The sequence below is a fragment of the Myotis nattereri genome, assembly GCF_964212035.1.
Source record: "Myotis nattereri genome assembly, chromosome: 2".
NCBI lineage: Eukaryota > Metazoa > Chordata > Mammalia > Chiroptera > Vespertilionidae > Myotis > Myotis nattereri.
This window is the reverse complement of record NC_138076.1, coordinates 421122-448868: the sequence shown is the minus strand read 5'-3', so window position 1 is coordinate 448868 and position 27747 is coordinate 421122. Positions and strand designations below refer to the sequence as shown.

Here is a 27747-nt window from a genome sequence, read left to right as displayed (position 1 = left end):
CAGTGGCCCTTGGACAGCACGGGTCTGAACTGCGGGTCCGCCTGTGCGTGGACTTTTTTCAGTAAGGGCCTGTGGTGTTTAAGCCTCAGTTCGCGCACACTGGCTGAGCATCACTGGGAAAGCAGAGTTGATTGGGGGATGGGAAGCGTGTTTGCGAAAAAGTGTGGCAGAGTGTGGAGGGCCCTGTAAGCCAGATGAGTCAGAAGGCAGGGCCAGCGGTCCATACGTGGTAAAGCGTCACACACAATCCCACCCACCGGGGCGGCTGAAGGAGTGGAGTCGTGGTCACGTTTGAAGCCACTCCCGCTGTTTCAGGCCGCAGGTGCAGGGCTAGGGGTGTCTGAGCTCGGGAGCCGGGTCCCACGTCTGTGGGGAAAGGGCAGTAAGATTGGACAGACCTTTCCCCGGATGGCAGCGGGGTAACGTGCCCGCGGGTGCTAGCACTGCGTCGTGAATGCGACAGAGCGGGACAGTGTCCACTGCTCGGTGTGTCAGCAAGCTGGCCAGGGCTCGTCGGCGAGTGACCGCGCCGCCGTCCGGCCCCGCCCGCCCCGCAGGACCGCACGGCACAGCCTGTGAAGAGGCCTCAGCACGATGCGCCGAGAGACGCTGCGGCCCAGGTATGGGTCCCGCGCGTGCGTTGCCCGCTTTGCAGAAGCGGAAGTTTGAAACATTAAAGACGAACACTTGGGCTACACGTGGACTCGCTTTTCCAAAGTAGACGTTTTTGTGCTTTCTTACCTGTTCTTGTCCTGCAGCTTGCTGATCTCACTGGTCTGGTCCAGGATCTGTTTCTCCAGCTTGTTGGTGGACAGGGAATGTTCCAGGAGCTGGAGCTCGAGTCTCGTCGTCTGGTTCAGCACCTGCGTGCGACACAGCAGACTCGCGCTGGTCAGCTTCCCCGTGGGACACGGGGTCCCCTGGAGGGGACAAGCCCTAGGGCACGCGCTCACCCCGGGCCTTCCTGGGGTCAGAGGCTTGGCTGCCTGGTGACGTCGGGGTGTGGGAAGGCCCTGTTGCCTGGCCTTTATTGGGAGAGTTTCCCAGGTCGGGACAGTGGTGTTTGTGTCACGTAACAAAGCGCTGGTTTCCTGGTCCTGCGTGCTTGCCGTGTACGGTGAGGCGGTGGGTGTGAAACGCTCACACCGAATGGCGGGACTGTTGGTGACTGCAAAGGCCCTGCCTCCCCTCTGTCCACAGCCAACCTGGTGGACGCCACCTGCTCCACTCGACACATAGAGCTCTTTTCCCAGCGTTTCCTTGTCGCTGGTCTCGCGGTTGGCGTTTTCTGCCTCCTTCGTTTCTTTTTCTACACCTGGCATCAGCCGGCCAGGAGACAGCCACGTGGGAAGGCGGAGCCCGGCTCTGCGGGGGCCTCTGGCACGGCCACACGCACTGTCGCAGCCCCCACCGCGTTCCAGCACCGAGGACGCCTTCTTCCGTGTTTGGCTGCCTTGCGGCAGGAAGCATCCATTGCTCACATCCCGCATGGGTGGCCTTACAGGATGAGCGGTCTCGTGGGAGCTGGGGCAGAGTGGCTGCCCAGGAACCAGGGTCCTTGACTGAGGGAAGCATTGTTTGCTCAGCGCCCATGACATTCACAAAAGACTCTCCCGGCCGTGGGCAGGGCAGGGCCGGGCCCACTCCTCGGCGACTGCAGGCCCTGGCCAGCTGGGGCGGGGCTTGAACACACACTTTCCCCTGTGGCCCCAGCATCCTGCGTGGGCTCTGGCTCGGAGGGAGTGGAAAGTCCGGGGCCCCAGAGAGGACGTGGGGAGTGCGGAGGGCGGCGTGTGGGTCCCTTCTCGCCCGGCACCCAGCGCAGTGCCTCATCGCCTGAGCGGGCTCAGCTGCGGGTGCCTGTCCGTCGCTGGGTCTCCAGGACCCCAGGCCCCGCTGCCCCTCGGCCCAGCTGTCGTCTCACAGGCTCGAGGCGTCACGCTTTGTACAGCAGCGTCCATGCCTGGACTCAGCCCTGCCTCGCACGGTCACTGCTGGCGACACAGTGCAGGCTTGTGGCCCCGGCTCGGGCCGCGTTCTCACGTGTCCACCCGAGCACGCCGTCCCCGTGTTCTAGCGGGGTTCTGTGACATGTGGCTTCACAGCAGATGTTTAGAAACCCTGGGCCCGACCACAAAAGGCTTGTGAAGAGCCGGCAGGTCTTGCACAGGATGTAGGAAGGTGTGCGTCCTGGCTGCCTCTGCCACTTCCATTGCTGTCGCCTGGGAGCACAGGAAGCGGCTTCCGGGCACAGGGGGGCGAGCCCACACCCGCCAGCCTTCCCTCGGAAGCGGGCAGCGTGGCTTCGTCACAACCACTTACTGTAATAACGGGCTGGGGATCCTGACACTTTCCCTTTAAACGTTTTACACATTTTCATTCTTACCTTTTATCACCTCTTTGGATTACAATTTTTGGTCCCTTGTGATCCATCGTGTAAATCCTATTTTTCCTAAACTGTTCAATAAGGTGGAAAGGTTAGGTGAGCGGGTCCCTGCTTGGTGTCCTCACACGAGCTGACGAGCTGACGTGGGCTTCTCCCACCGCCTGCTGTGTCCTTTCCCCTCTCTCCCAGTTGCCAGGGAGACAGGAGACTCCTGCCTCAGAGCTCGGCCCAGCTCAGGGGAGGGAGGCTCCTACCTGCTGGCCGGCCCTTGAGCTGAGGCGGCCACTCCCCCGGGAACTGCGCGGGACTTGCCTGCACTAGGACTGCTGCTCCTTGAGCATCACGGTCCTCAGAGCAGGGAGGTGCTTGCCCAGCAGCCCCAGCGGAGCGGCCCGGGAGCCGGGAGCCGGGAGCCGGGAGCACTCGCGGGAGAGGCTGGGGGCGGGTGGGATGGGGGACGTTCTTCCAGCAGCACTTCCCCCGCACTCACCTGCTGTCCTGTGTGCGCCGCTAGCAGCTCCATGAATTTTGTTTTGCTGTTTTGCAATTACTCTTTTAATATTTTCGTGTTTCATGGCCTTTTCTACTATTAACCATTAACTCATAGACTCTTAAAGCTGAAAGGGACTTAGTCACTCCTGTGGCCCTGCCTCATCCGTAGCCACGCGGCTGAGATCCTGGAGCCCAGGGCCTCGCTCAGCTGTTACCCAGCCACGCGGAGCCGGGACCATCAGAGCCTGGCTCCCGGCGGGAGTGAGCCCCCTGTGCCTGCTCCCTCTGTCTGTCTGTGCTCCCCTCTGTCTGTCTGCCTCTCTGTGCCACCTGCTCCCCTCTGTCTGTCTGCCTCTCTGTGCTCCCTGCTTCCCCCATCTGCCTCTCTGTCGAGTCAGACGGTGACTGTATGAACCTGTAGGACAGATGGTGTAGACTCGCACCAGGAATGGCACAGGCTTCTACCACAGACGGTTGGGACAGCCCCTGAGATCGGCTAGAAGAGCAGTTCCTGGCCTCTGCCTGGGGCCTCCTTCTCTGCACGAGCGGCTCAGGGCTCGGAGGAAGAGACCTCGAGAGTCCAGAGGCACGTGAGGCAGACGGACGTGTGAGGGGCGGGAGCAGGACGCAGGGCCTTGGGGAACAGACGTCCTTCACCCTCAGCCCTGACCGTGAGGCTGCGTGTCCTGATGTCACTCCTGTCTAGCGCGAGTCCTGCCCTTCCCGCGTCCTCCCGTCCTCCCCGGCCTCCACTCGCCCACTGTGCTTCCTGGCCGCGTGCGCTGTCGGCTGTCGGCTGTCGGCTGTCGGCCGTTGCCCGGTGGGCTACCCGCCCGCACACTCACCTGGGCCTCCACGTCCGTCAGCTTGCGCGTCTGCGCCGCGGTCTGGTTGAGGAGGCTGGAGCCCATCTCCATCATGGCGGCCGTGTGGTTGTGCGCGGCGCTCTGCTGCAGCGCGGCCACGCCCCTGCGCATGCTGTCCTGGATGTAGCTCTCCAGCTGCGGGCACGGCAGGGAGGAGGGGCATTAGTCAGGCGGAACCTCAGCCGCCAGCAGTCAGATAGGAGGCATCACGTGTGCAGAGGAGGCCACCTGGGTGTCCGCCCCGCGGCAGGCGAGGGAGCGAGGCCGCACTGGGGCTCACAGTTGCGGGGTGTCCGGGAGGGACCCCAGGGTTGCCCTGCCACGCCCTGGCGCTGGGTCCCTGTGCTGTAGGGAATGGAAAGTTGGTCCTGAGAAGCGTTGTGTGCGCCTCATTCTAGATGTGTTTCCCAGAATGCAGTGTAGATGACACGGACGGAGCAGGAGAGGCCGCCTTCGGACTTGCCCAGACTGTCAGGACCCCCCCCCCCCCCCGCCCATTCTGAGCCCTCCCCCTTACTGAATTCATCACACATTAGGCTGCTCAGGTTTTTCAGCCGGGGTGCACGGCCAGCCCCACCCCAGGGCTCTGTCTGCTGCTCGCCTTCCCTGCCTGAGTCGCCATGAGGGTGCACACTCGTCTCCCTCCCGTGGGTGTGGGTGTGGGTGTGGGTGTGGGGAGCTGGCCCGGCTGACGAGTGCCATAGGGAACTGTCCACGCAGAACAGCGGGTGGCAGGCCATGCGGTCGGGCCTGGGCGCCTGCTCTCCACGCTGCAACCTTTGATCAGGAGCTGGCTGACCTTCAGGCCCAGGTCCTCATATAGAAAGTCATGTTTCTGATGGGCCAGAGGCCTGTGTTCAGGATTCATTGACAGGGTGGTTAGACGGTGTGTAGTTCACAGAATGCCCCCTATAGCAGGACTGGTGCCCACCTGGCACGTGCCTGGTTGTTCCCGTGTCATTGACAAGTCCCTGTGCTGTGCTGACCTCCCCTCGACGTCCGAAACCCCGACCTGTGCTGCTCACTGCCTCACCTTCCCCTCTCGGCGCTGCCCCAGCCACCAGCCTGCCCTGTGTCTCTGAGTCTGTTTCTGTTTGGTTTGTTTATTTTTTTCTTTAGGTTCCACATCTGAGTGAAACCATCTGGTATGTGTCTGTCTGACTTATCTCGCTCAGCACAACACCCTCTAGGTCCCCCCACACTGTTGCGAAGGGTAAGATTCCGTTCCTGTATATGGCGGATTAAGGTTCCATGTGTGTCTGTGCCACAGCCTGGCATCCCTCCCACGCCCATGGGCACTAGGCTGCCCCATAGAGCCAAGCTGTGCTGTGAAAGTCGGCGTCCGCATAACTCGGGCACTTGAAGTTCAATTTCCTTCTTCTTTTTCTGTAATGACTAGTGACAGAGCCACAGTTCCACTCCTTGGTCCAAACTGTCAGGTCATGAGGACAGAAGCCCTGTTTTCATCTTCTTATCACGTAATTATAGCTCAAATACTTTCTATTAAGTTGAATGAATAAAAATTGATCACAAAACTGCTTATCGTGCCTTTCTCTCCTAGTAAAACCACAGAGAATCCTTCCACTAGACAGTCCCGGGCCAGGGGTCCTCCTCCTGGTGCCTGCCTGTCCGTGCGCCTGCCTGAGGGTACAGCTGGGGGCGCCTGTCCCTCCCTCCATGCACCTGCCTGAGGGTACAGGTGGGGGTGCCCGTCCCTCCCTCCATGCACCTGCCTGAGGGTACAGCTGGGCAGGCGGGAGCTCCTCCTGGATTTCAAGGTCGGTCATCGGTGGGAGTTGTAAACTGTGACTCCGGTGGCCTTAGGAGGTCTTAGGATGCTCCCTGGAGCTGTACCTCCTGGCTCCCTTGGCTGGCTCACCATGCACTGTTCCTACTCGCGGAGCTATGCACGCGCGCGCGCGTGCACACACACACACACACACACACACACACACATCTGGACGCTTCCTGGTCGCCCCCGGCTCCCCCTGGGCCGCTGGGCAGATCCCAGGGTGTGAACCAGACCAACGCTGGGCTCTGACCATTTGTAAACCTTGCTGAGGCCTGGGCTTCTCCATGTGAGTGAAATAGACTAGACGGGCATGAGCATATCAGGCACTCTTCCTGGGCAGCCCCACAAACCCTCTCACGGGGCCTCACCAAAGCCCAGAGCAGCGCCTGTCGCCCTGATGACGGCCGGCTTTCGGTGGCGAGCTCTTTCCTGGTGCGTCCTGGCCTCCCCGCTTCACAAACGTCCATGGTTTGATGCCAACTTAAGGGAACTTCACATGGCAGTTTGTCATTCCCCTCCCGCCCACGCTCACCTCGCTCATCACCGTGGGAATAGGGGGGGTTTTGAGGGTGAAGTTAGGGCGATAGAAGTCATCCAGAGAAGCCATCTTGGTTACTCCAACGCCCTGCCAAGTCGTATTTAGAAAGCCTTCTCCTGGGAAGTTTGGAGCTCGGGAAGGCATGCTCGCGGGAGTTTGGGTCACGCCTGTGCTCCGAGGAATGGTCTGCCAGCTCGGAGAGATAAAGGGCCTCATCTTACTGAGTCCGCCCTGAGGAGCCAGATAAGGGCTGTTCCCTCCCTGTCCCTGTGTGTGGCCAGAGGGGACCGAGCTCTGTAGCCCTCCCAGCCCCACTCTGCAGCTGCTGGGTCAGCTGTGTCTGCACATCGAGAGTCACAATGTCAGCGCACGTTAGACTCGGGAGCTTTAAAAGACGTTAAAGACCTAATTTTGAAAATGAAATTTCTTAGCATTGTTGCCATCACGTCATCTAAGCTTGAAAATGATAGAATGCAAAACTCTTTAACCCAACTGCTTTTCAACTTTTCAGGATGGCAAAGTGTATGTATAGTGTGTGTGTGTGTGTGTGTGTGTGTGTGTGTGCGCGCGCGCGCACGCGCGCTCCTGTATATGGGTCTTCTTACATTGAAGCAAATTACAGATGTGTGTACATGTGATGTGTGTACATGGGATGTGTACATGTGACGTGTGTACATGGGATGTGTATGTACATCTGATGTGTGAGTGGATGTCATATATATGTATAGTCTCCGTGTACAATGTATGCAGCAAAAGGAAGTGGAATTCGCCCTGCACTGGCCCAGCTGCTAACTAGCCTTGGGAGAAAGAGACCAGATACAGAAACGTCAGGTATGAGACATTTTGTGTTGATTCTCAGAAAGACTCGTGTCCTTGCCCTTGAAGCCATGAGATTAATGGCGGTGTTGGAGACGGGGGTGATGTGCAGGGAGAGCTCTCTAGAAGGAAGAGGCAGTGACAGCCGCAGTGACTGCGGTTCCAGTTTGTTGATTCCTCCCGCGTCTCCGCCACCAGGACTCCGGGTGCCTGGCATCGCGGGTGAGCCCTCTGAGGGCTGGCATGTCAGCAAACCAGCGCTTCGCCCACCAGCCACCCCACGCTTTCCCTGCCTTTCAGCACCTTTCTAGGTGGCCTGTCCCCAGGCTGGCGTGAGTGTGCCATCCACAGCCCAGGGTGGCGGCAGCCTTGAAAGCCAGCGACCACCTACCCTGCTGTGGGCGGGAGGGGCCATGTTACCAGCAGAGAAGCCTGGAGTCCATGACCGCCTCCCGTCTCCTGGGAGCTTTTTGACAAAGGCATCCGTTTCCCTCCCAAGACGAGCAGTAAATTTTTAGGGGGGACTCCCCTCCACAGGCTGCGCCCACAAGATGCGTCATTCTCCGCCCGTTCCCCCCCGAGCCCCCCTCGCACATCCCGGGGCTGGAGGCCGAGCCCTGGGCGCCTGCCTGACCCCGTCTGCTGGCCGCTCCCCCTGAGGGAGGGGCACCGGGACCAGTGCGTTCTCTCCCAGTTTATGGCCCTGAAGTGCCTTTCTGTGTAGTTCCTGGTTTTTACTCTCCACAAGGGAACCCACACATAGAGCCCCGCCCGCGAAATGCCAGGGAGGGACGCAGCGAGTGGAGGCACAGGAGCCCCCAGGCAGAGCCCCCTGGCCTTTCCTGCCCCTGCTCTTGTCAGAACAGCGGAGAGCCCGAGCCCCAGGGAGGGCGGCTCGCCAGGCGCTTGGGGAATGGCGGACCCTCCTGTCTGCAGTGACGAGGCCCAGTGCCGAGCGGGTCCCAGTCCCTCTGAGGCCCCGGGCGCGTCTGAGGGGCCGCGGGACGTCACTCTGTCCTCTGGGAATTGGTGCCACGTCCCCTCCCCAGGACGCGGGGAGCGGCCCGCATGCCGTGGGCGCGTTGAGGCGACTGTCCCTTCGGTCGTGCAGGTGCTGCTGCCTGTCTTTGTCATTTGCTAAAAGGAGCAGTTGCGCCTCAGACACAGTCTTTGCAAGTTGGCACCACATGAAGCTCCAGGGACAGAACAAAATGCTTAACAGACGTCTGTCCTGGGCGAGAAGCCATCCTGATGGGCTGCACCACCCCCCCCGCCCCCCTACCCCCGCGTCTGCAGTGACCAGGCGTGTCCCTGACGTTACTTAACCAGTTAACTGCCTGACATTTAGAATTTAATTTAAAAAGTCCACCACTTGCCTCTATGCATCGGTTCTCAACCTGTGGGTCGCGACCCCTTTGGCGGTCGAACGGCCCTTTCCCAGGGGTCGCCTAAGACCATCCTGCAGATCAGATATTTACATGCCGATCGTAACAGTAGCAACGTGACAGTGATGAAGTAGCAACGAAAATAACGTTATGGTTGGGTCACAACAGGAGGAGCTGTATCTAAAGGGCCAGAAGGTTGAGAACCACTGGTCTGTAGAGCTTGTGTCTCTGCTCACCTGGACGCCTTAGTTCCTAGCGAACTGACAGATACCTGTGGTTTCGTTGGCAGCATTTTACCCTCCAGCTTTGCAACTTAGAGACGCTTGATTCTTCTCCCTAGCAGCCCCGGTTCACTCCCTGCTTCCTCAGACGCCGCCACCCGTCCTTCCGGACTCGCACGCAGCCCACCGGGTGCTGCGGGCTCCGTGCAGGCCTGACCCTGGGCAGCTCAGGCGCGGCCTGGCCCTCAGCCTTGCCCCTTAGTCTGCAGGCAGCATGCAGGCTCCCTGGAGGGCCGCACCCCTCCCGCTCCGGGACCCGGCCTCATCTCCGTGCCTCTGGCCGCATCTGGCCCTGGCCTGTGGCTCCTCTGCCTGGTCCTCTCCTGAGATGACCCCCACGACCTGTGTGGCATCGCGACACCGGAATCGTCCTGGGCTGGTCCCATGGTTCCACCTCCTGGAACTCGAGGCGTGTGCTCGCTAGCTGGGAGGCGGCAGCCCTGTGGGCTTTCTGCAGGCACGGAGCTGGCAGGAGCAGAGCACGGGCCCTTGTGGCTTGTTGGAAAACCTGAATCAGGCATCTTCTGTTTGGAAGGCTTTTCACCTGATGTTCCTGGTTCCCTGTCATGAGCTCTTCAGACGGAACAGTGGCAAAGCTGGGCTTTCCTCGTCCTTGCGAAGTTTCTTATTCTCGTGGGAGGTGTCCCAGCCTCGCAGGCCTGGGTCTTGCCTGGTGACTGATTCTGGCCCCTCTCCCTCGGGCAGGCGGGCTGCAGGGTGTGGTCATAGCCAGCCGCCCCCCACCCTCCCATCCCCACCCCGTCCCATCCCCTGCTGCATGGACCCGCCGCCCGGGCTCTAGGAGCACCTCCTGGGACTGATCGGCTCTGAGTGCTTCTCGCTGTTTTCTGCGAGGAACAGGGGACAACTTCCCGCTGACACTGCTGGGAGCCTTTCCTGCGTTCACTGCTCTGCCGGGACTGAAGGTCACGCTGGTGACCTTGAACTCAAGGGCATGAGGAGCAGAGCTGCAGGCACCAGTGGGGCCTCGTCGCTAGTCTGTCCCCTCCTCATGTGCAGATAACGGGTAACATGGCTTAGTGTCCCTGTGCTCCAGCAAGGCACATACGCGTCCTCGCTTCTACCTGAGACTCCGTGGTCGTTTTTGTGACATAATTGGGGGTTAATCACACGCACTCACCATCAGTGGCTTTGCCTCTTTGTATGTTTCCCTCACCATCAGTCCAAAGTCTGAGGGAAAATGTAATTTCCCCTTAAAATGTTGTGCTCAGTTCCTGCCAATGAAATGACTATTTTTCCCTTTAAAATCTGTACAAGTTGGAGGAGCCGCGTGTGGCAAACGTGTTGTGTGTCAGGCACGAAAGCTGTAGAGGCTCCTGGGTCCGTGAACATGGACCCGAGTCTCTGCTCCCTGCCGCCCCGCTAGGCTCAGCCACAGCCCCTCACGGTGGGCAGGCCAGGGCAGGCGGGACAGCGATGCCCCAGGCCCTGTGTGTGCAGCTTCTGCGAGAACAGTGAGACCCGCTTGCAGTTGCCGATGCCACGTGTGTATCCATCTCAGACTCTCACGGCCTTCGCATGGGTTTCCCCCAGCAGAGCCCGAGACACAGGCCACATGCAGGAAGTTTATTTAGGACGCGGTCCCAGGAGCCGCGGACAGGCCGGGAGGCGGCAGCGGGGCCACGTGGTGACCAGGGGAGCCCCCGGCTGCGTCTGAGGAGCCGCCCACCTGGCACAGAGGAGAACTCCATCCCTCTGGGCCAGGGCAGTCCTGGGCACCGCCTGCCACACTCAGGGGTTCCCACCAGGCCCCCAGGCGCTGGGGTCGGCTGCATCGCTGGGCGGGAGCAGCTGCCCTTCAGGTGCTGCTGGAGCCGCTGGGCCTGTCCATGCGGAGTGGCTGGGGGTGGGGAGGGATTGAAAGGATGCGCGTCCCCCCCAGAGGCCCTGAGACAGAGCAGCGTGGGGTCTGTGGGTAGAGCTCCCTCAGCAGCCTGGTGCCCTGGCTGACCGCTCGGACGGCTGGAGGAAGGACAGGTGGGGCTGAGACCGCGGAGGCCATGTGTGAGGAGGTCAGCGTGAGCCCAACAGCTACCGGCCAAAGCCACGGAGACTCACGCCTCTCTCCACGGCCCCTGCGTGGGCTCTGCCCACCTTCGCCACGTCTGCTCCCTGGTGTATTCTCGCACCTTCTCAGCTGAGGAGACGCTGAGATGCGGGTAAAGGGACCTAAACTCTCTCCATGAAGTGAACAGGATCATCGCTGGTGCAGAGGGGCACGGCTGGAACACAGCTCTGGGAAGAGGGGGATGAGTTCAGGCGACAATACTGGGCTTTCTTTTTTATTTAAATCCTCGCCTGAGGGTGTGTTTGTGTTGATTTGAGAGAGGAAGGGAGAGGGAGAGAGAAACATTGATGTGAGAGCGAAACATCGACCCGTTGCCTCCCGCATGCACCGGGGATCCAACCGCAATCCAGGTGTGTGCCCTACCGGAACCGAACCTGCACCTTCTGGTGCACGGACGACGCTGCAAGCTGAGCCACTGCCAGGGCTGGGCATGTCTTTTTAATGAAACTGAACGTCTTGCCTCTGAGATCGAGGTGCCCGAGAGGAGACAGTAGACGTTTCAGTGTTTCTGTGGCAGACGGACTGAAACGCGCCTTCAGAGGCATGCACGTTACACACACACGTGTCTCCCTGTGTGGACATGGATGCGAATATACCCCCCACTTTCAGTTCATAGGGGGCGTGGGGCCCTTTAGATTCAGTAAATCAGTAGCATCGCTGAGCTCGCATTTTGTGAATTAGGGCCTAGGCCTGGGTCACAGTGTGAGCTCGTAGGAGAGTGAGAATGAACACGCAGCCGCCCCTGGGCCACGCCCCAGCGCACCTGGACACCCCTGGCCGTGTGCTGAGCGAGCGCTCGTGCTGCCTCCTCGCCCTTCTCCACCACCGGCTTCCCACCAAAGGTCGCTGTGTCTCTGCCTACACGGCGTGCGTTTGCCGAGTCCTGGTAGACGGCTGGCGGCACGGCGCTGCGGCCTCGAGAGCAGGCTCTTTCCTTCTTTCACATGAAATGGTTACACGGCAGCGACTGGTGGGAAGGACAAGGCTGCAGGAACGTAAGCGACTCTCCTCTTAAGGTGCGTCCATGGCCGACGGGCTCCTGAGGAAGCGGGCGGCCTGTCGGTCCTTGCGGCGGCCAGGGGGTTGGCTGGGGAAGCCGAGCCTCAGAAGCCAGACCTCCGGCTGGCCGCCTCCTCCTGCCACCAGAGGAGGGTGAGGAGGCTCCCGGGCAGCGGGGACCCCTTTTCCACGCGACAGTGTGCACTGGCCTCCCGGGCGTGCCCTCCTGCGGCCTCGGCCCCCGAAGTGCCGCCCTCAGCACAAAGCTCTCAGGAGAGCGTGTGAAGAGGGAAGTGCCACACCAGTCGCTGCCACCCTGTGGCCTCACTGCTCTGGGCGTGCCCCGTCGTCGGCAGCCTCACCTGCTTGCCCCGGAGAGATGTCCAGACGATGGCTTCGGACCCGTGATTTGGAAGTGACTGCGGAGAGCCCGGCTGCAGCATGGCGGCCGCCACAGAGGGGAGAGCACCCCGTTAGGTGCATTGCAGGTGGCAGCGGCGCTCTGTCCGGATCAGGCATAAAAGGCATTTGCTCTTGGAAGACCAAGGAAGAAGTCGTGCCGTTCCCATTGGTCTAAAAATAAATAGCAACTAAGCAGACGTCTGCGCCACGGCTCGCTCTGCTGGGCGCGGTGGCTTCCAGTGCAGGGAGACGTGATTTACCCTCCGAGGGACAAGTTCAGAATCACTCTGGGAAAGTGAAATCAGTGAATTAGCCTTTTGAACGTAGTCATATTTTGAGTTGCTCCAGTTCAGGTATTTCCTACTTGTAGCATCAGTGGAAACGCTCTGTGTGCCTGGGGTGAAGTGGGGACTCGGCCACCTGGGGAAGTCAGGTCATCTCAGGTGCGTCATCCGTAAAGGGCGCCATGAGCGCCTCCTGGGCTGCGTTAGTGTGAAAGTTAAATGCAGCCACTTAGCACAGTTCCCAGACTGTGTGCCACGGCACCCGCACAGGAGCCCGGGAGACGGTTGAATGTGGGGGTCCCCCAGCAGCACGCTACACCTGCCGGCCCTGGAAGAATCAGCAGCTCTGCAGGGGCTCGGTTCCGACCATAGCCGTGCAGAGCTGGGCTCGGGTGCTGTCGTGATCGCAAGGCCTGCACGGAGGTCAGGCTGGAGCTGGAAAGAGGCTCCCGTCTGCCCGCGTGTGAGCAGCTGCCAGTGCCCAACTGGCAACCATATTCCACTCTGAGTGGTTGGGTTCGCTTAAGAGAGAAGTAAAGTTCATCCCTTTTCTCTCTGTTTATGTGTCTTTATGTTTTTAACTGGCTACGAAATTGTCAGGACAGAAATACCTGAGTCGTTTGGACGTAATTACTTCTTAAATGTGAACGGTTCAGTATTCCTCTTGGCCCAGAGGTGCCGTGAGCAAACACTGCTGGGAGAGGGGCCTGCCTGCAAGTGGCCGGCGTCTCAGGTGGAGCCTGGCGCCCCCAGGGCAGACGCACGGTCCGTGGTTGCCATCTCCGCGATTTCATGTGTTTGTGGGACAGCCAGTGAGTGGTGAGGAGCTGGTGACTGAAGCGAGCTCTTCATCAAGACGTGCACTGGAAGGTGCTCCCGACCTCAGAAACGTTGAGGAAAATGGCCGTGTTTCTTGCGAGTTGATTGCCGCGTCTCCTGCGGGCTGACGTGGCCTGGGTGGTGCTCGGTGGCGTGGGGGGGACAGGGCGCGTGCCTGTCACATCGGTGCTTCGTTTCCGCATGTGGCTGGTGAGCTTGCGTGCTGGCCGCCTCCCGTGGTCCAGGCGAACGAGCCCGTAGCTTAGAAAACCCAGCCACCGGACACCCGAGCCGCTGGGGGGGTGTTCCCAGTGCGAGGCTCCGAATGCCTGTGGTCACAGCGCGAGCCCTCGAGCCCTTTCCCAGAATCAGCCCCAGTTCTGGAGTCCGCGCCTCCCCCGCCCGCCATTGGGGGAAACTAGTGGAAAATTCCTGGCCCTGCAAGAGCTATAAAAAGCATGTCGTTCAGCATTGACTTTTTTGTCCGCATGCGTGAATTTTTACTCTCAACTTGAGGGGAAAAGTCATTTCAAGAGACACGTCTTTAGCAGCGGGCTGAGCATCACCCGGCCACCGTGGCAGGGTGGGCTGGCCTGGCTCGGTCGCTAGGGAGTCAGGTATTTGCAGGTATCGGTGCTTTCTGAGTGACAGCATGACAGGGCCGCACGCCACCCCCTCCCTCCCTCGTCTTCAGAAGAGTGACTCTCATTCATGGTCACTCAGGACTCACATATGACTCACTGAGTGGGAGCTACAAGCTCTCCTGGGTGCACACAGGAAGTGGGATTGAGGGTGAGGGTGCACACAGGAAGTGGGGTGATGGGGGAGGGTGCATACTGAAGCAGGGGGAGGGAGGAGGGTGCACACAGGAAGTGGGGGGAGGGTGCACACAGGAAGTGGGGGAGGGAGAAGGTGCACACAGGAAGTGGGGAAGGGTGCACACAGGAAGGGGGGGAGGGTGCACACAGGAAGTGGGATTGAGGGTGAGGGTGCACACAGGAAGTAGGGTGATGGGGGAGGGTGCATCTTGAAGCAGGGGGAGGGAGGAGGGTCACACAGGAAGTGGGGGGAGGGTGCACACAGGAAGTGGGGGAGGGAGAGGGTGCACACAGGAAGAGGGGGGAGGGTGCACACAGGAAGTGGGGGAGGGGGAGGGTGCACAAGGAAGTGGGGGAGGGTGCACACAGGAAGTGGGGGAGGGGGAGGGTGCACACAGGAAGTGGGGGAGGGTGCACACAGGAAGTGGGGGAGGGGGAGGGTGCACACAGGAAGTGGAGGAGGGGGTGGGTGCACACAGGAAGTGGGGGAGGGAGAGGGTGCACACAGGAAGTGGGGGAGGGGCACACAGGAAGTGGGGGAGGGGGAGGGTGCACACAGGAAGTGGGGGAGGGGTACACAGGAAGTGGGGGAGGGGCACACAGGAAGTGGGGGAGGGGCACACAGGAAGTGGGGTAGGGTGCACACAGGAAGAGGGGGGAGAGGCATCTAGGAAGTGGGGGAGGCTACGGGGCTCACGGTGGGTTTCCCAGTGGTAGAGGCACTCGCTGAGGCTGGACTGTTAGGCCGGCTGGGACGAAGGAGGGTCCCGGTGCCCCCAGAAGCAAGCTCTGGCCTGGGGAGGTGTGGGGGCCATCTGGCTCTGCTGATCCTGGGGTTGGGGTGTTGGGAGGGGAAGACAGAAGGGCCCAGTGGGCAGAGGATGGGCTGTGGGGCTGGGTCCCCTCCCCGCCCTGCGCCCTGCAACCTGCAGTGTAACTGGGCGGGACCCTGTGGGCGGGACCCTGTGGGCGGGACCGTGCGGGCTGCTGGGCGGAGGTCCCTTCTCCCTGGCCCTCAGGAACCCAGCCCAGGCCTCACTGGCCCGGGGAGCAGTGGGTGCTGAGCGGTGGGCGATCCGGGAGATCTGAGGCAGCTCCTGTCAGCCCAGCTGCTGGGCTCCGAGAACAGACACAGGACAGGGCTGTCCACCCGGGAAGGCCTGGCTCCCGTGAAAGCACGGGCACCGCCTGCAGGGGCACCGCCCGCAGGCCGTGTCCGTGTGCTGACCACGACGTCCTCACTGCCCGGGGAGGGGGAGGGTTTATGCTGCAGCACGGACTCCCCAGGCTGATCACCAGGCCTGCGAGACTCACCCAGCAGAGGGCCAGTGCCGGCACTGCCGGCCGCTAACGGGGCATGAAGTCGCCCAGGCAGACACTCAGGCTCTGCTCGTGTTATTCCGAGTTACGCCTGTGTGCACCCTCCCCCTCCCCGCTTCCTGTGTGCACCCTCCCCCTCCCTCCTTCCTGTGTGCACCCTCCCCCTCCCCGCTTCCTGTGTGCGCCCTCCCCCTCCCCGCTCCCTGTGTGCACCCTCCCCCTCCCCCTTCCTGTGTGCACCCTCCCCCTCCCCACTTCCTGTGTGCACCCTCCCCCTCCCCACTTCCTGTGTGCACCCTCCCCCCTCCCTGTGTGCGCCCTCCCCCTTCCTGTGTGCACCCTCCCCCTCCCCGCTTCCTGTGTGCACCCTCCCCCCTTCCTGTGTGCACCCTCCCCAAGAAAGGTAAGTGGGGTTCATTCTGTAATGCAGACGGGAAATCCCAGAGTCGGGCACGACCGATGGATGATGAGGGGAGGCTGGTGGGGAGCGGGGAGCGGGGAGCGTCACACCTGCTCACGGGTGCATTCCTCCCGAGGCCGGAAGCCGTGCCACAATGGGGCTGCCAGTGGCTGTTCGAAGGCACGTGCTTGCGCCCTGTCAGGGCCATGTTTTGCCGTCGCTGTCAGTCTAGGTTCGTCCCGAGAGTGAAAGGCGAAGCTGGGGCGGACGGGGCCTTAGGCGTGGGACCCTCAGCTCTCCCCGCGCTCCCCAGGGTAAACCGGGGCGGGCCCTCCGCCCGGGGTGCCTGGCTCTTCCCCCCAACCCCCAGGTGGTTCTCGCCCTGGGGGTGGGCAGCTCTGGCGGAGTGTGTGTGGGTCAGAGGCCGGGTGCTGGGAAACCCGGTGGTCTGGGAGCTCTGCTGATTCACACAAAGGTGGGCCTTTCCCTCCATCTTTGGAAAATCTGACATTGTACAAAGGTCCGAAACCAAGAACTTGAGTGGAGGTTTGCCAGCTGTGGGCTGTCCCCTGCCACGCAGAGCTCGATGGGCCGGGTGAATGTAACTGAGCCCACGTCGCCATGACGACAGCAGCATCCTCACGTCATCTTACAGAGACAACCAGAGCGCCAGGGGCGAGTTCTGGGCTCTGACTCCAGCCATTGCTGTTGTGTGAGCAGCATCCCGCTGCGAGGACTCTGAGGCTTTTTGAACAAACAAGCAAAAGCTGCTGGCGCCGTAGCCCTGAGCTGCTAACCCCTTGTCCGTGGGGAGGGGGACAGTGGGCAGTGGAGCCGGGTACCGGATGCGGCTCGGGGTTCTGAGTCCCTGAGAACAGACGGGTCGAGAGCGAGTGGTTTATCCATCAGGCACGGCCGTCCTCCCCCTCCTCAGGCTCCGCATGTGGATGGTGGGCGCTGGGGAGGGGAAGGGGAAGCAGCCGTCAGCCAGTCCCGGGATTGCAGCTGTGACCTCGGCGGGGGGCGGCTGGTCTTGTAAATACCGCAGCATTTCCGACATCGTCCGTCCGTCCGTCCGTCCGTCCGAACAGAGGGGAGCGCGGAGCGACGCCTGTGCCAGCGAAGACCGTGAGGGAGCCTCACGGGAGGATGTGGCCGCTCCTACGGATCGCAAGCCGCCCGTTGTCTTTGAGGAGATGGGGTTCTGGTTCATCTTGATTCCTTAACTTGCCATCGAGTTGTCCCAGCCATCGCTGCTTTTAGGAGCACCTCACTGTTATGGCTGAGTTAAAACCAGTTCTGGTCAGGAATTCCTATCACTAACACTGTATTAGGTTAACACTGGGTAAGCTTTTTTTAAAGGTAATTTCAGAATACTCCTTCGTAGCTGAAGATGATTAGGAATTGCATACACTCCCACTAAATGTGAAGCATAGGTCATTAGCTTGTGGTTGGAGTTTGGTTATTTTTTGTGATTCAGCAAAATATCTTCTCTCTAGCAGCATTTTTGCACCAGAATTCCTCATTAAGTTTTGCTTAGGAAAGTTTTAAGCTACATCTGCTTGTAATAACTGTTCAGAGACTCGATCGTAGTTAATAAAACTCAAAGGAATACTTCAATTAGCTACAGACTAGTGCTCTGATTACCCAGCACGTACCCAAGAGCTGATCCCGTCTGTCGACCCCACAAAGTTAAGGACGGAGAACGAGCTGTCGGGCGCTCAGAGGAGCCTGCCTCCTGGGAATTGGACCTTTCCTGCCAGGAGGTGCGGGCTGATTAGCTGCCGCAGAAGGAGGCTCCGGCCCCGGTCCCTGCTCCTGGACGAGCAGCAGCAGACGGCCGGGAGGCATTGCTGTGGCCCCGAGAGCGAAGCACAGGCGCCGAGGGTCACGGGAAAGCCTGGCTGCTTCGATGGGCTCATGGGCGGCCTCTGGGCATGACGGGCACGGGCAAGTAATGGACATGATAGAAGTGCAAGCGTTGCCACCACTTGTAGGTGTGCTTTTCTGCGCTGGGAAGGTCACTGCCGCAGGGCACCTCCGCGGGCGGCCTCCGCGGGTGGGGTTGGCGTGCAGCAGCGCAGGTCCTGACACGGGTGCTCCTGCTGCTACACGACCACAGTCCCTGGCGACACCTGGCAGCTTCAGGCACTTTACACTCACCACCCACTTGGGACACTGATCCGCCCAAGGCCCCACGGCAGGGAGAGGTGCACATGGGCCGGCCAGCTCCCTGAGCGGAGGGAGAGGCATGCAGCGGGAGAGGCCATTGGGGTGCCATGCTCACAGTCTCCTGCGTTGGGACCTGCATGCTGCACCAGGGGAGACGCTGGGACACTCGGGCAGAGCCACAGGCATCTACAGGCAGTGAGCAGGCTGTGCCGGGGGCTGTGGCCTCCGCGCTAGGGGCCACCCAGTTAGCCACCTTCCTGGCAGGTCTGCCCCCTGTGCTGCAACCTGACTACCAAGCTCTGGGCGAGAGGAGAAGCTCCAGGCGAGCGAGCCCGGTGCTAGGGGGCAGGTAGAGACCACGGAGCCAGGCCTGCCCTCCCGCGGGCACGGGCACAGGCGCGGGGAAGGCTGACTGGTGTATGTCCTAGGATTCTGAGTCCTGGAGGCAGGGGCAGGGGCAGTGCCCCTGGGAACCGCCCTCACACCAGGGAGACCCTTCCTTGAGCAGCGTGGACGTGGTCCCGATGGGGGAGCCCCTTGGGGAATGCCGTCCGGCTGCACGCCTCCTTGAAAGACTTTCCGAATGTTCTGCACGTGTAACCGCTGGGAAGCATGCTCCCAAGGCCTCCGTGTCTCACCATCTCTCCCTTAGCCACCACCACTGTCCACACACATACCCACACTCACAGTCACACTCACACACAACACACTCACACACACATACCCACACTCACACACTCACACACACACACATACCCACACTCACACACTCAACACATCACACTCACACACACAAACAGTACACAACACACACACACACACACATACCCACACTCACACACACACACACATACCCACACACACACACTCAACACACATCACAGTCAATACACACACTCACACACTCAACACATCACACTCACACACACAAACAATACACAACACACTCACACACACACACACACAATACACACACACACACATACCCATACTCACACACACTCAACACACATCACAGTCAATACACACACTCACACACACAAACAATACACAACACACACACACACATACACACACTCACACACACTCACACACACATCACAGTCAATACACACACACACACACAAACAATACACAACACACACACGCTCACACATACCCACACTCACACACTCAACACATCACACTCACACACACACACAATACACAACACACACACACACACACCCACACTCACACACTCAACACATCACACTCACACACACAAACAATACACAACACACACACACACATACCCACACACACACACACACATACCCACACACACACTCAACACACATCACAGTCAATACACACACTCACACACACAAACAATACACAACACACACACGCTCACACATACCCACACTCACACACTCAACACATCACACACACACACACACAGTCACACTCACACACAACACACTCACACACACACACACTCACACACATCACACTCAATACACACACACACACACATACCCACACTCACACACACACACACACATACCCACACTCACACACTCAACACATCACACTCACACACACAAACAATACACAACACACACACACACATACCCACACACACACACACACATACCCACACACACACTCAACACACATCACAGTCAATACACACACTCACACACACAAACAATACACAACACTCACACACACACACAATACACAACACACACAAACAACACACACACACAAACAATACACAACACACACAAACAACACACACAACACACTCACACAAACACAGACATAATACACAACACACACACTCACACACACAATACACAACACACACACAAACAACACACACACACAAACAATACACAACACACACACAAACAACACACACAATACACAACACACACATACAAACAACACATACACACGAACAATACACAACACACACACAAACAATACACAACACACACACAAACAATACACAACACACACACAAACAATACACAACACACACACACAAACAACACACAATACAGACACTCACACACAACACACACACACATACCCATACTCACAAACAACACACAACACACACACACACAAACAATACACAACACACTCACACACACACACACACACAATACACAACACACACACACTCACATTCACACACACCACTCAACACACAAACACACAGTCACACTCAACAACATACTCACACACATGCACACAACACACATGCACTCAGGCATGCACTCCTGTGCACACACATGCACTCTCTCACACACACACACACTCGTGCACTCACACATGCTCACACACACAACCCACATAAAATTGAATATTAAAATGGCAGGTTATATTTGTAACGTGTATATTTAGTGTGCTTGCTTGTTGGTTCTTTCAATAAGTGTTGGATGCGGACACTTGGTCGTGGTAAGGCGTCTCGGTAAGGTTCCGGAGGCACGTGGAAGTCTGCAGGGAGGACAGCGGTGCCCCTGGGGCGGGCCCAGGAGACTCATCCGGTTCCTGAGGCCTCGGGGGAGGGAGAGGGGATGTGTGGCTGCTGGAGGAGTGAAGACGGGCAAGGGCAGGCCCCCTCCTGAGGGTCACACCCTGGCAGTGCCGCCCAGATCAGGACGAGAAAGGGAGGCGATTTCAGGGGAAATATCTGCTTAAAATACTAATTAAAGCCGACAGCTAGCACTGCCTCACTGCTCGGCATGCCGGGAGCCCGTCTCCCCGCTCTCAGGCCACACAGACGCGGCCGTCGTCACCCAGGGAGCATGTTACCCTGAAATGCGCTTGTTGGTCGTCATTGGGCTTGTGTGTTCTCTGCTCACCAGCGTCCTGCTGGTGCTGAGGCTGCTCAAACCAGCCGGTGGGAGACGCCCTCGAGTCGTTTTTAAAATCCCCGTGGGCTCAGGGCAGGGCTCGGAGATGGTCTGGGAGATGCAGGTGACGCCCTCTGCCTGAGGGACCGTTTGTCATGATCTCTTGGTCGTCACAGAATGTGTTTTGCTTTTCTGAGCTCCAGTGGAAAGGCATGTAATCGTCTTGCACAGGAGACAGCCCCGGTTGCCTTCTCCCCGCACCCTCAGCCCCTCGGTGAGGTCGCCTCTCTCACCTGGAAGCACGGGGGACAGAGGCTGCCCGCTCAGTGGCCCTTGGGTGCCCGGCGGTGCCCGGTCCTCGTGCCCTGAACACCCTGGATGCATGTGGGCGGGCCGCTTCCACTCCTGCCCTAACCTCTCAGACTCGCTTCCTTTTTACTTTAAGATAAAATATGCAAGTGACCGGGTAGATGCGGGTGTGTGTGACATCAGTGTACACAGCCCCTCAGGGCTGGACACGCGTGGGCCTCCCGCAAATGCTTGCTGACCTGTTGACGAAGCAGTGAACCTGGTGGCCCGACCTTTCCGCCCAGTGACGTTAGCGCGCTCAGGAATCAGCCTCCAGCCGCATTCACTCACACTCCTCGCACAGCCTCCCGGACAGCGAGCGAGCGGGCGCGTGCTCCCCGCGTTTACGTTTCCCTCCGCTGAGCCTGCGCTGCGCTGACTGCGTGGCGCTGACGCCCTGGCCCGTGTCCCTGCGTGCCCGGCCGGGGCCTGCCTGTGTCGAGCTGTTCGCGGCGGGTGAGGGCGGCGTTGCAGACCTCGCCTGTGACTGTCTGCTGTGCTCTCTGCTGAACTCATCTCGATGGGTTCCCTCCCGAGGAGCCGTGTCCGTCTGTCTCTCGCACACACAGCCCTCTAACCCTGCCTCCTGTGCCTCTGCTCTTCCCCCTAATGAACGTCTCCCCTGCAGCCTCCTTCACGTCCTCCATGAGCCAGAGAGGGGATTCTGGTGTGTCCGTGGGTCACAGCAGCGACTGGGGCGCGTCTTGGCGGCGAGCATGCTCCTTGGTCACGTGTGATGCAGAGAAAGCAGGAAGGCGACGGAAGAGCAGGGAGGAGGGTTTGCCTTTTCTGCCGTCTCAGTGTCTGACTGCTTAGCTTCAGTGCCTGCCAGTGGCTTCCGTAGTCTCTTGGTTTGATTTCTAAATGAGCGGTGCTGGCAGGTGGGTCAGAAAGGATTTCCACTCCAATGAGCTGAACTGTGACTGCTCTGTGGCCTGAAATGAGGCCTGTGGCTCTGACACCATCCTCCACGTTCAGGGAGCCCTGCCTCTGAGACTCCGGCTCCGGCCTGTGGGTTGGCCCCTCCCACGTGTCAGGAGGAGGCCCCGTGGGCATGGGGTTTCCAGAAGGCAGTCACGGGCCTGCCGTCTCAGCTCTCGGCTCTGCAGGCCAATGGTCACCCCATCCGTGGTGTGGTCCCCAGAGCTGGTCGGCGCGGCACACAGCCCGCGTGACGAGCAGCGGCTGCGTGGCCGTGGAAAGCACGTGTTCCCCACACGGCTTTCGTAGAGTCAGCACCCCCCGTTCACACTCGGCTCTGTCGTGCACGTGCCTTGGCCACACTGGCCCTCCTAGTGACGCCTTTCGTTGTGTCCTCCCCGCCACAGCACCCGCCGTGTGGTCAGTCACGGGCCCTTCTGTCGCCTTAAAGAGGGCCCTCCGCTCCTCTGGAAGCATGGCGCTTGCTTCCCACTGAGCAGGCCCAGGCCGCCTCCCAGCAGGCGCAGCGGGCGCGGCCACGGCAGGACGGGCTCCTCCTCTCATCAGTGAGCCAAGCGGGGACGGGGTGCAGCCACACACACTCACACTGACACACACACACACTGACTCACACTGACATACACTCACACACTCACACTGACACACACACTGACATACACTCACACACAGTCATACAGACATACATCCACACATACACACACACACTGACACACTCACACATTGACACACAGTCATACATACACTCACACATTCACACAGACACATACTCATGCACACACAGACACACACTGACACACACACACACTGGCATACACTCACACATTCACACTGACACACACTCACACACTCACACTGACACACTCACACTGACATACACTCACACACAGTCATACATACACCCACACACACACACACAGTGACACACTCACACATTGACACACGGTCATACATACACTCACACATTCACACAGACACACACACACTCATGCACACACAGACACACACTGACACACACACACTGACATACACTCACACATTCACACTGACACACACACACTCACACTCACACTGACACACACACTCACACTGACATAAACTCACACACAGTCATACAGACATACACCCACACATACACACACACACTGACACACTCACACATTGACACACTCACACATTGACACACAGTCATACATACACTCACACATTCACACAGACACATACTCATGCACACACAGACACACACTGACACACACACACACTGGCATACACTCACACATTCACACTGACACACACTCACACACTCACACTGACACACTCACACTGACATACACTCACACACAGTCATACAGACATACACCCACACATACACACACACAGTGACACACTCACACATTGACACACGGTCATACATACACTCACACATTCACACAGACACACACACACTCATGCACACACAGACACACACTGACACACACACACTGACATACACTCACACATTCACACTGACACACACTCACACACTCACACTCACACTGACACACACACTCACACTGACATAAACTCACACACAGTCATACAGACATACACCCACACATACACACACACACTGACACACTCACACATTGACACACTCACACATTGACACACGGTCATACATACACTCACACATTCACACAGACACATACTCATGCACACACAGACACACACTGACACACACACACACTGGCATACACTCACACATTCACACTGACACACACTCACACACTCACACTGACACACTCACACTGACATACACTCACACACAGTCATACAGACATACACCCACACATACACACACACAGTGACACACTCACACATTGACACACGGTCATACATACACTCACACATTCACACAGACACACACACACTCATGCACACACAGACACACACTGACACACACACACACTGACATACACTCACACATTCACACTGACACACACTCACACACTCACACTCACACTGACACACACACTCACACTGACATAAACTCACACACAGTCATACAGACATACACCCACACATACACACACACACTGACACACTCACACATTGACACACTCACACATTGACACACGGTCATACATACACTCACACATTCACACACACACACACACTCATGCACACACAGACACACACTGACACACACACTGACACATGACAGTCCCTGGCAGGGCTGGGGAGGGGCTGGTGGCCGAGTGCCTGTGGGCCTCCCAGCCTCAGGGCCCCCTCCCCTGTGGAACGGGCAGCAGTTTGTTTCTAGGAGCAAAGCTGCATGTGGCCCCACGTGGAGGGGCGCAGTCTCACATCTTAGCCGCGCCCTCAGGCGCGTGGCAGAGAGAGGACCTAGGGCAGGTCTGCTTCCAGCGGCTCTCTGCCCTGAGAGCAGCGAGGTAGCACAGGAAGTGTTTACCGTCGGGTCCTCGCAGGAGCTGTGTTTTCAAACGCTCTGTCGGGCACAATGGGCTCGCAGTTGTTTACGAGTGTAAGGTGTTCATCAGTGTGAAGTGGTTGTTTATTTCCGTTCCTGTTTCCGCTCACTGGGGAAAACATTTGGTCTCCCAGCAAGACACGGGCCATTCTGCGAAGTCATTTGTCTGTTTTTACAAAGTGTTTCACATCTGGGCAGAGGTGTGGGCAGTCGCGGGCAGTGTGGCCTCCGGAGCGGCTGTCCGCCCCCACGGGGCCCATTCTGCCTCGCCAGCCCCCGCTGCTCCCACCCGAGTCCGACCCGAGTCCGACCCCGCCCGCCGGCTCGAGGGGCGCGGCAGCAGCTCTGACGAGGTGTGAGCTCCTGGGGCGACGCTGCCCACCCCAAGAGGCAGGGCTGCTCATCTGCCCGTCACCTGGGACTTGTCTCACTCTCCTCCTTGACAGGTTTTCTTGAAAGCGTCAAGGGCCCCCCTCCCTCCCTCCCTCTCATTTTCAGCATTGGTCAGGGAGAGAAAGGAAATATGGAAACAAAAAATATATATAAACGGCCCCAAGAGGAAGGAAGTGTGGGAAACGACGAATAACACGGGGGTTCTGTGTGATGGTTGTGAGGAGGCGCTGAGCGCGGTGCCGACCCTTTGATCCTGCGGCTTGTCTGTCACCCGTTATCTCTGTTCTCTTCTGAAAAGAGCGATGTTTATTGTCACAGGTGACAAAGCACAGAGGAGAGCACGCAGAGAGGTTACCGGCTCGCTTCCCAGGGGGTCGTATTGGCTCTTATGCTTTTATTCCCAAACCAGGAGCCCCCCCCACACACACTGACACATGACACAGGCCGAGGGGGCGTGCAGGCTGCCGCTCGGGGCAGGGCCCACGGCCGGGCAGGTGCCAAGAGCCAGGAGGGAACATCATCCCTGGGCTGCTCAGCTCGGCTCGGAGGAGCTTAGAAATGCCGCTGTCAACACAACACAACGTGGAATTCCTTGTCCTTTTCCTTCTTTAAACAGAGTCCCAACGACCCCGGGGCGGGGGGGCGGGGGGGGCGGGGGTGTCTAAGGAAGAAAACCGGCCCTGCCCGGGGCCTCAGGGTCTGCGGGGTGGGGGTGTCTAAGGAAGAAGAGCGGCCCTGCCCGGGGCCTCGGGGGTGGGGGTGGGGGGCGCTGCGTGGGGCGCGTGCACACACACTCTTTCCTGTCCTGACTGTTCAGCTGAGATGGACGGGCCGCAGGACGGAGGGTATTCTGCCCCCCACCCCGGCTGTGGGCGCTGCCCCTGAGGGGCAGGGAGCTGCTGTGCTGACTGGGAGCAGGTCCCAGAGAGAAGGGTCATGAGCAGGGGGCTGGGAGGCAGGGTGTCTGTCGTGGGCGCTTTCTATGTTTAATGTCGTCGTGTCCATGTCTGTGCGTTTTAGATGATTTAAAAAGGGCAGACAGGGACCTTCTCAGGGAAGTTACCGCAGGGGTGCGGGTGCGGGTGCGGGGGGGGGGGGGCGCGGGCAGGGCAGGCTGCTCAGCGCTCCTGCTTCTGCTCTTTGAGGGGAAGCGGCTGCTCCCTGCGAAGCCGAGACGCGCGCCCCATTCATTCCGACCCTGGGCTCCTGGCCCCTTCCTCTCTGGAGGCCCAGTTAATGAGAAACGCAGATGAGGGCCAGATCCAGGCTGAGATTAGGATCCGGCAGCCTGAGCGAGCGTTCCTGTGACAGGCAGGCCTGGCGGGGATGGGCGTCTCTGGGGCGAAGTTGTGAATGGAGCCAGCGTGTGCGCTCCTGTGTCCTCTGCCCGCAGCCTCCCGCGGAGGACGGAGCGGCGCCGGCTGACAGTCACCCGCGCACGCAGCCCCCGGGGTTCTGTGTAAACAGCGCCCGGGTTTGCGTGGGAACACGGCCCCCTGTCCCGGAGTAAGTGCAGGGCTCCGGCCCGCGCCTCCCCCGTGGGCCACCCTCACAGCCTGCGGCGCTGGCGAGGGGGCTGCCTGGGTCCAGCCCGTCTGCCCTTCACAGGCGACAGCCCCGGGGGAGCCAGGGCTCGGAAAAACGTGAGGTCTGCGTTAGTGAATTTCCTCTCATTTACCAAGAGCCCCCGTCCGTTTTAGTAAATAGATTCAGGAAATTGGTAAAGCACTTTCCTCATCCGTTATGTATCAGCAATTAGCAGGATTGTCACGGCTTTCCTGGCCCCGCCTGCCAGCGTGGACGGGCTCCGGGGCTGGAGCTTAACCGCAGGCAGCAGCCCGAGCCCCTCCTCCGCGGAGACCCTCCCGCAGAGCGCAGAGCTCGCTGTGGAGTCAGGCTCTTTCACATACCCTCCCTCGCCAGGACCCACGCCCCCAGGACCCGGGAAACTGCGGCGACCCCCTCTCCCGCCCCCGCCCCCGCGCCGCGGCCCTACCTTCATCAGCCACTGCGTGTTGTTCTCCATGATGCCCTCCAGCACCTGCAGCCTCTGCACCGAGTCGTCGTAGTCGAGCGGCGCGTCCCTCTGCACCGCGTTGGACACATAGGAGCCGGCGGGCGGGCGGCAGTCGGTCTCGGGCAGAAGGAAGGTGTAGCTGCAGGCGCCGTGCTGCACCTGGTACTGCCGCCGCCCCAGGCCGTCCATGCTCCTGTGGAGGCTGTGGGCAGCGGCCGGGACCAGGTCCCAGCTCAGCGTGAGGAACAGGAGCTGCCACATGCCTGCCGTCTGCGCTGGTCCCGCCGCTCAGCAGCCCGCCGGGCGCGTGGGGCGGACGGACGCCGGGCTCAGCCGCTGGGCTCAGGGTCCATCCGTGGCCCTGTGCTGCGCCCCTGGCAGCCGGCGGCCCCGTCCTGCGGGAGCTGTCCCTGAGCCGGCCGGGACCCTGCTCGCTGGGCTGAGTTCCCGGGATCAGAGTCGCTGTCTTTCTCTGCCCAGAGCTGCGTGTCCAGATCCAGGCGCTGGCTCCGCTCCTTATATGATGAGTGATCGGCGCAGCCAGGCATGTGTGTGAGCTGCTCCGCCCCCGGCTGGTCCGTTATCTTCCTGTGGGGGGTCAGCAGCCCGGCAACAGGAAAAACCCCGCCGCTGGCTGCCTGCCTCCGGCCCCGCTGCGGAGCCCGCTGGGAACGCGAGGCTGCAGGACCCCGGGGCATGGGCACCTCCCTAATTGAGCGCTTCCTGGAGAGCCTGGCTCTGGTCTGCCCGCCCCGCCCCGTGCAGCTGGCCAGGTAGTGGAGGTAACAGCTGGAACGCACGTGAAGTTCCTGTGTCCCTTCGGGAGCCAAGCGCTGCAGCTGCGACAGGGCTGGCTGGTGTGACAGCAG

The 27747-nt window shown here is 59.7% G+C and overlaps 2 protein-coding genes across 4 annotated transcripts in view; one reads left to right on the top strand and one right to left on the bottom strand.

The window, feature by feature from the left end:
• ANGPT2 (angiopoietin 2) overlaps positions 1–27432 on the bottom strand; it is a 45011-nt gene extending 17579 nt beyond the window's left edge. For 2 of the 3 annotated variants that reach the window (XM_081084503.1, XM_081084504.1), the window contains exons 1-3: positions 26858–27432; positions 3724–3879; positions 742–863 (exon numbers count right to left, since the gene is read on the bottom strand). In XM_081084503.1, coding sequence (XP_080940629.1) covers positions 742–863; positions 3724–3879; positions 26858–27139 — 560 coding nt within the window. In that variant the 5' untranslated portion in view covers positions 27140–27432. The remainder of the gene's footprint in view (positions 1–741; positions 864–3723; positions 3880–26857) is intronic. The other variant, XR_013995587.1, reaches the window with a different exon arrangement.
• MCPH1 (microcephalin 1) overlaps positions 1–27747 on the top strand; it is a gene marked incomplete at its 5' end in the record, with an annotated part of 100561 nt that overhangs the window by 50782 nt on the left and 22032 nt on the right. The window lies entirely within an intron of this gene.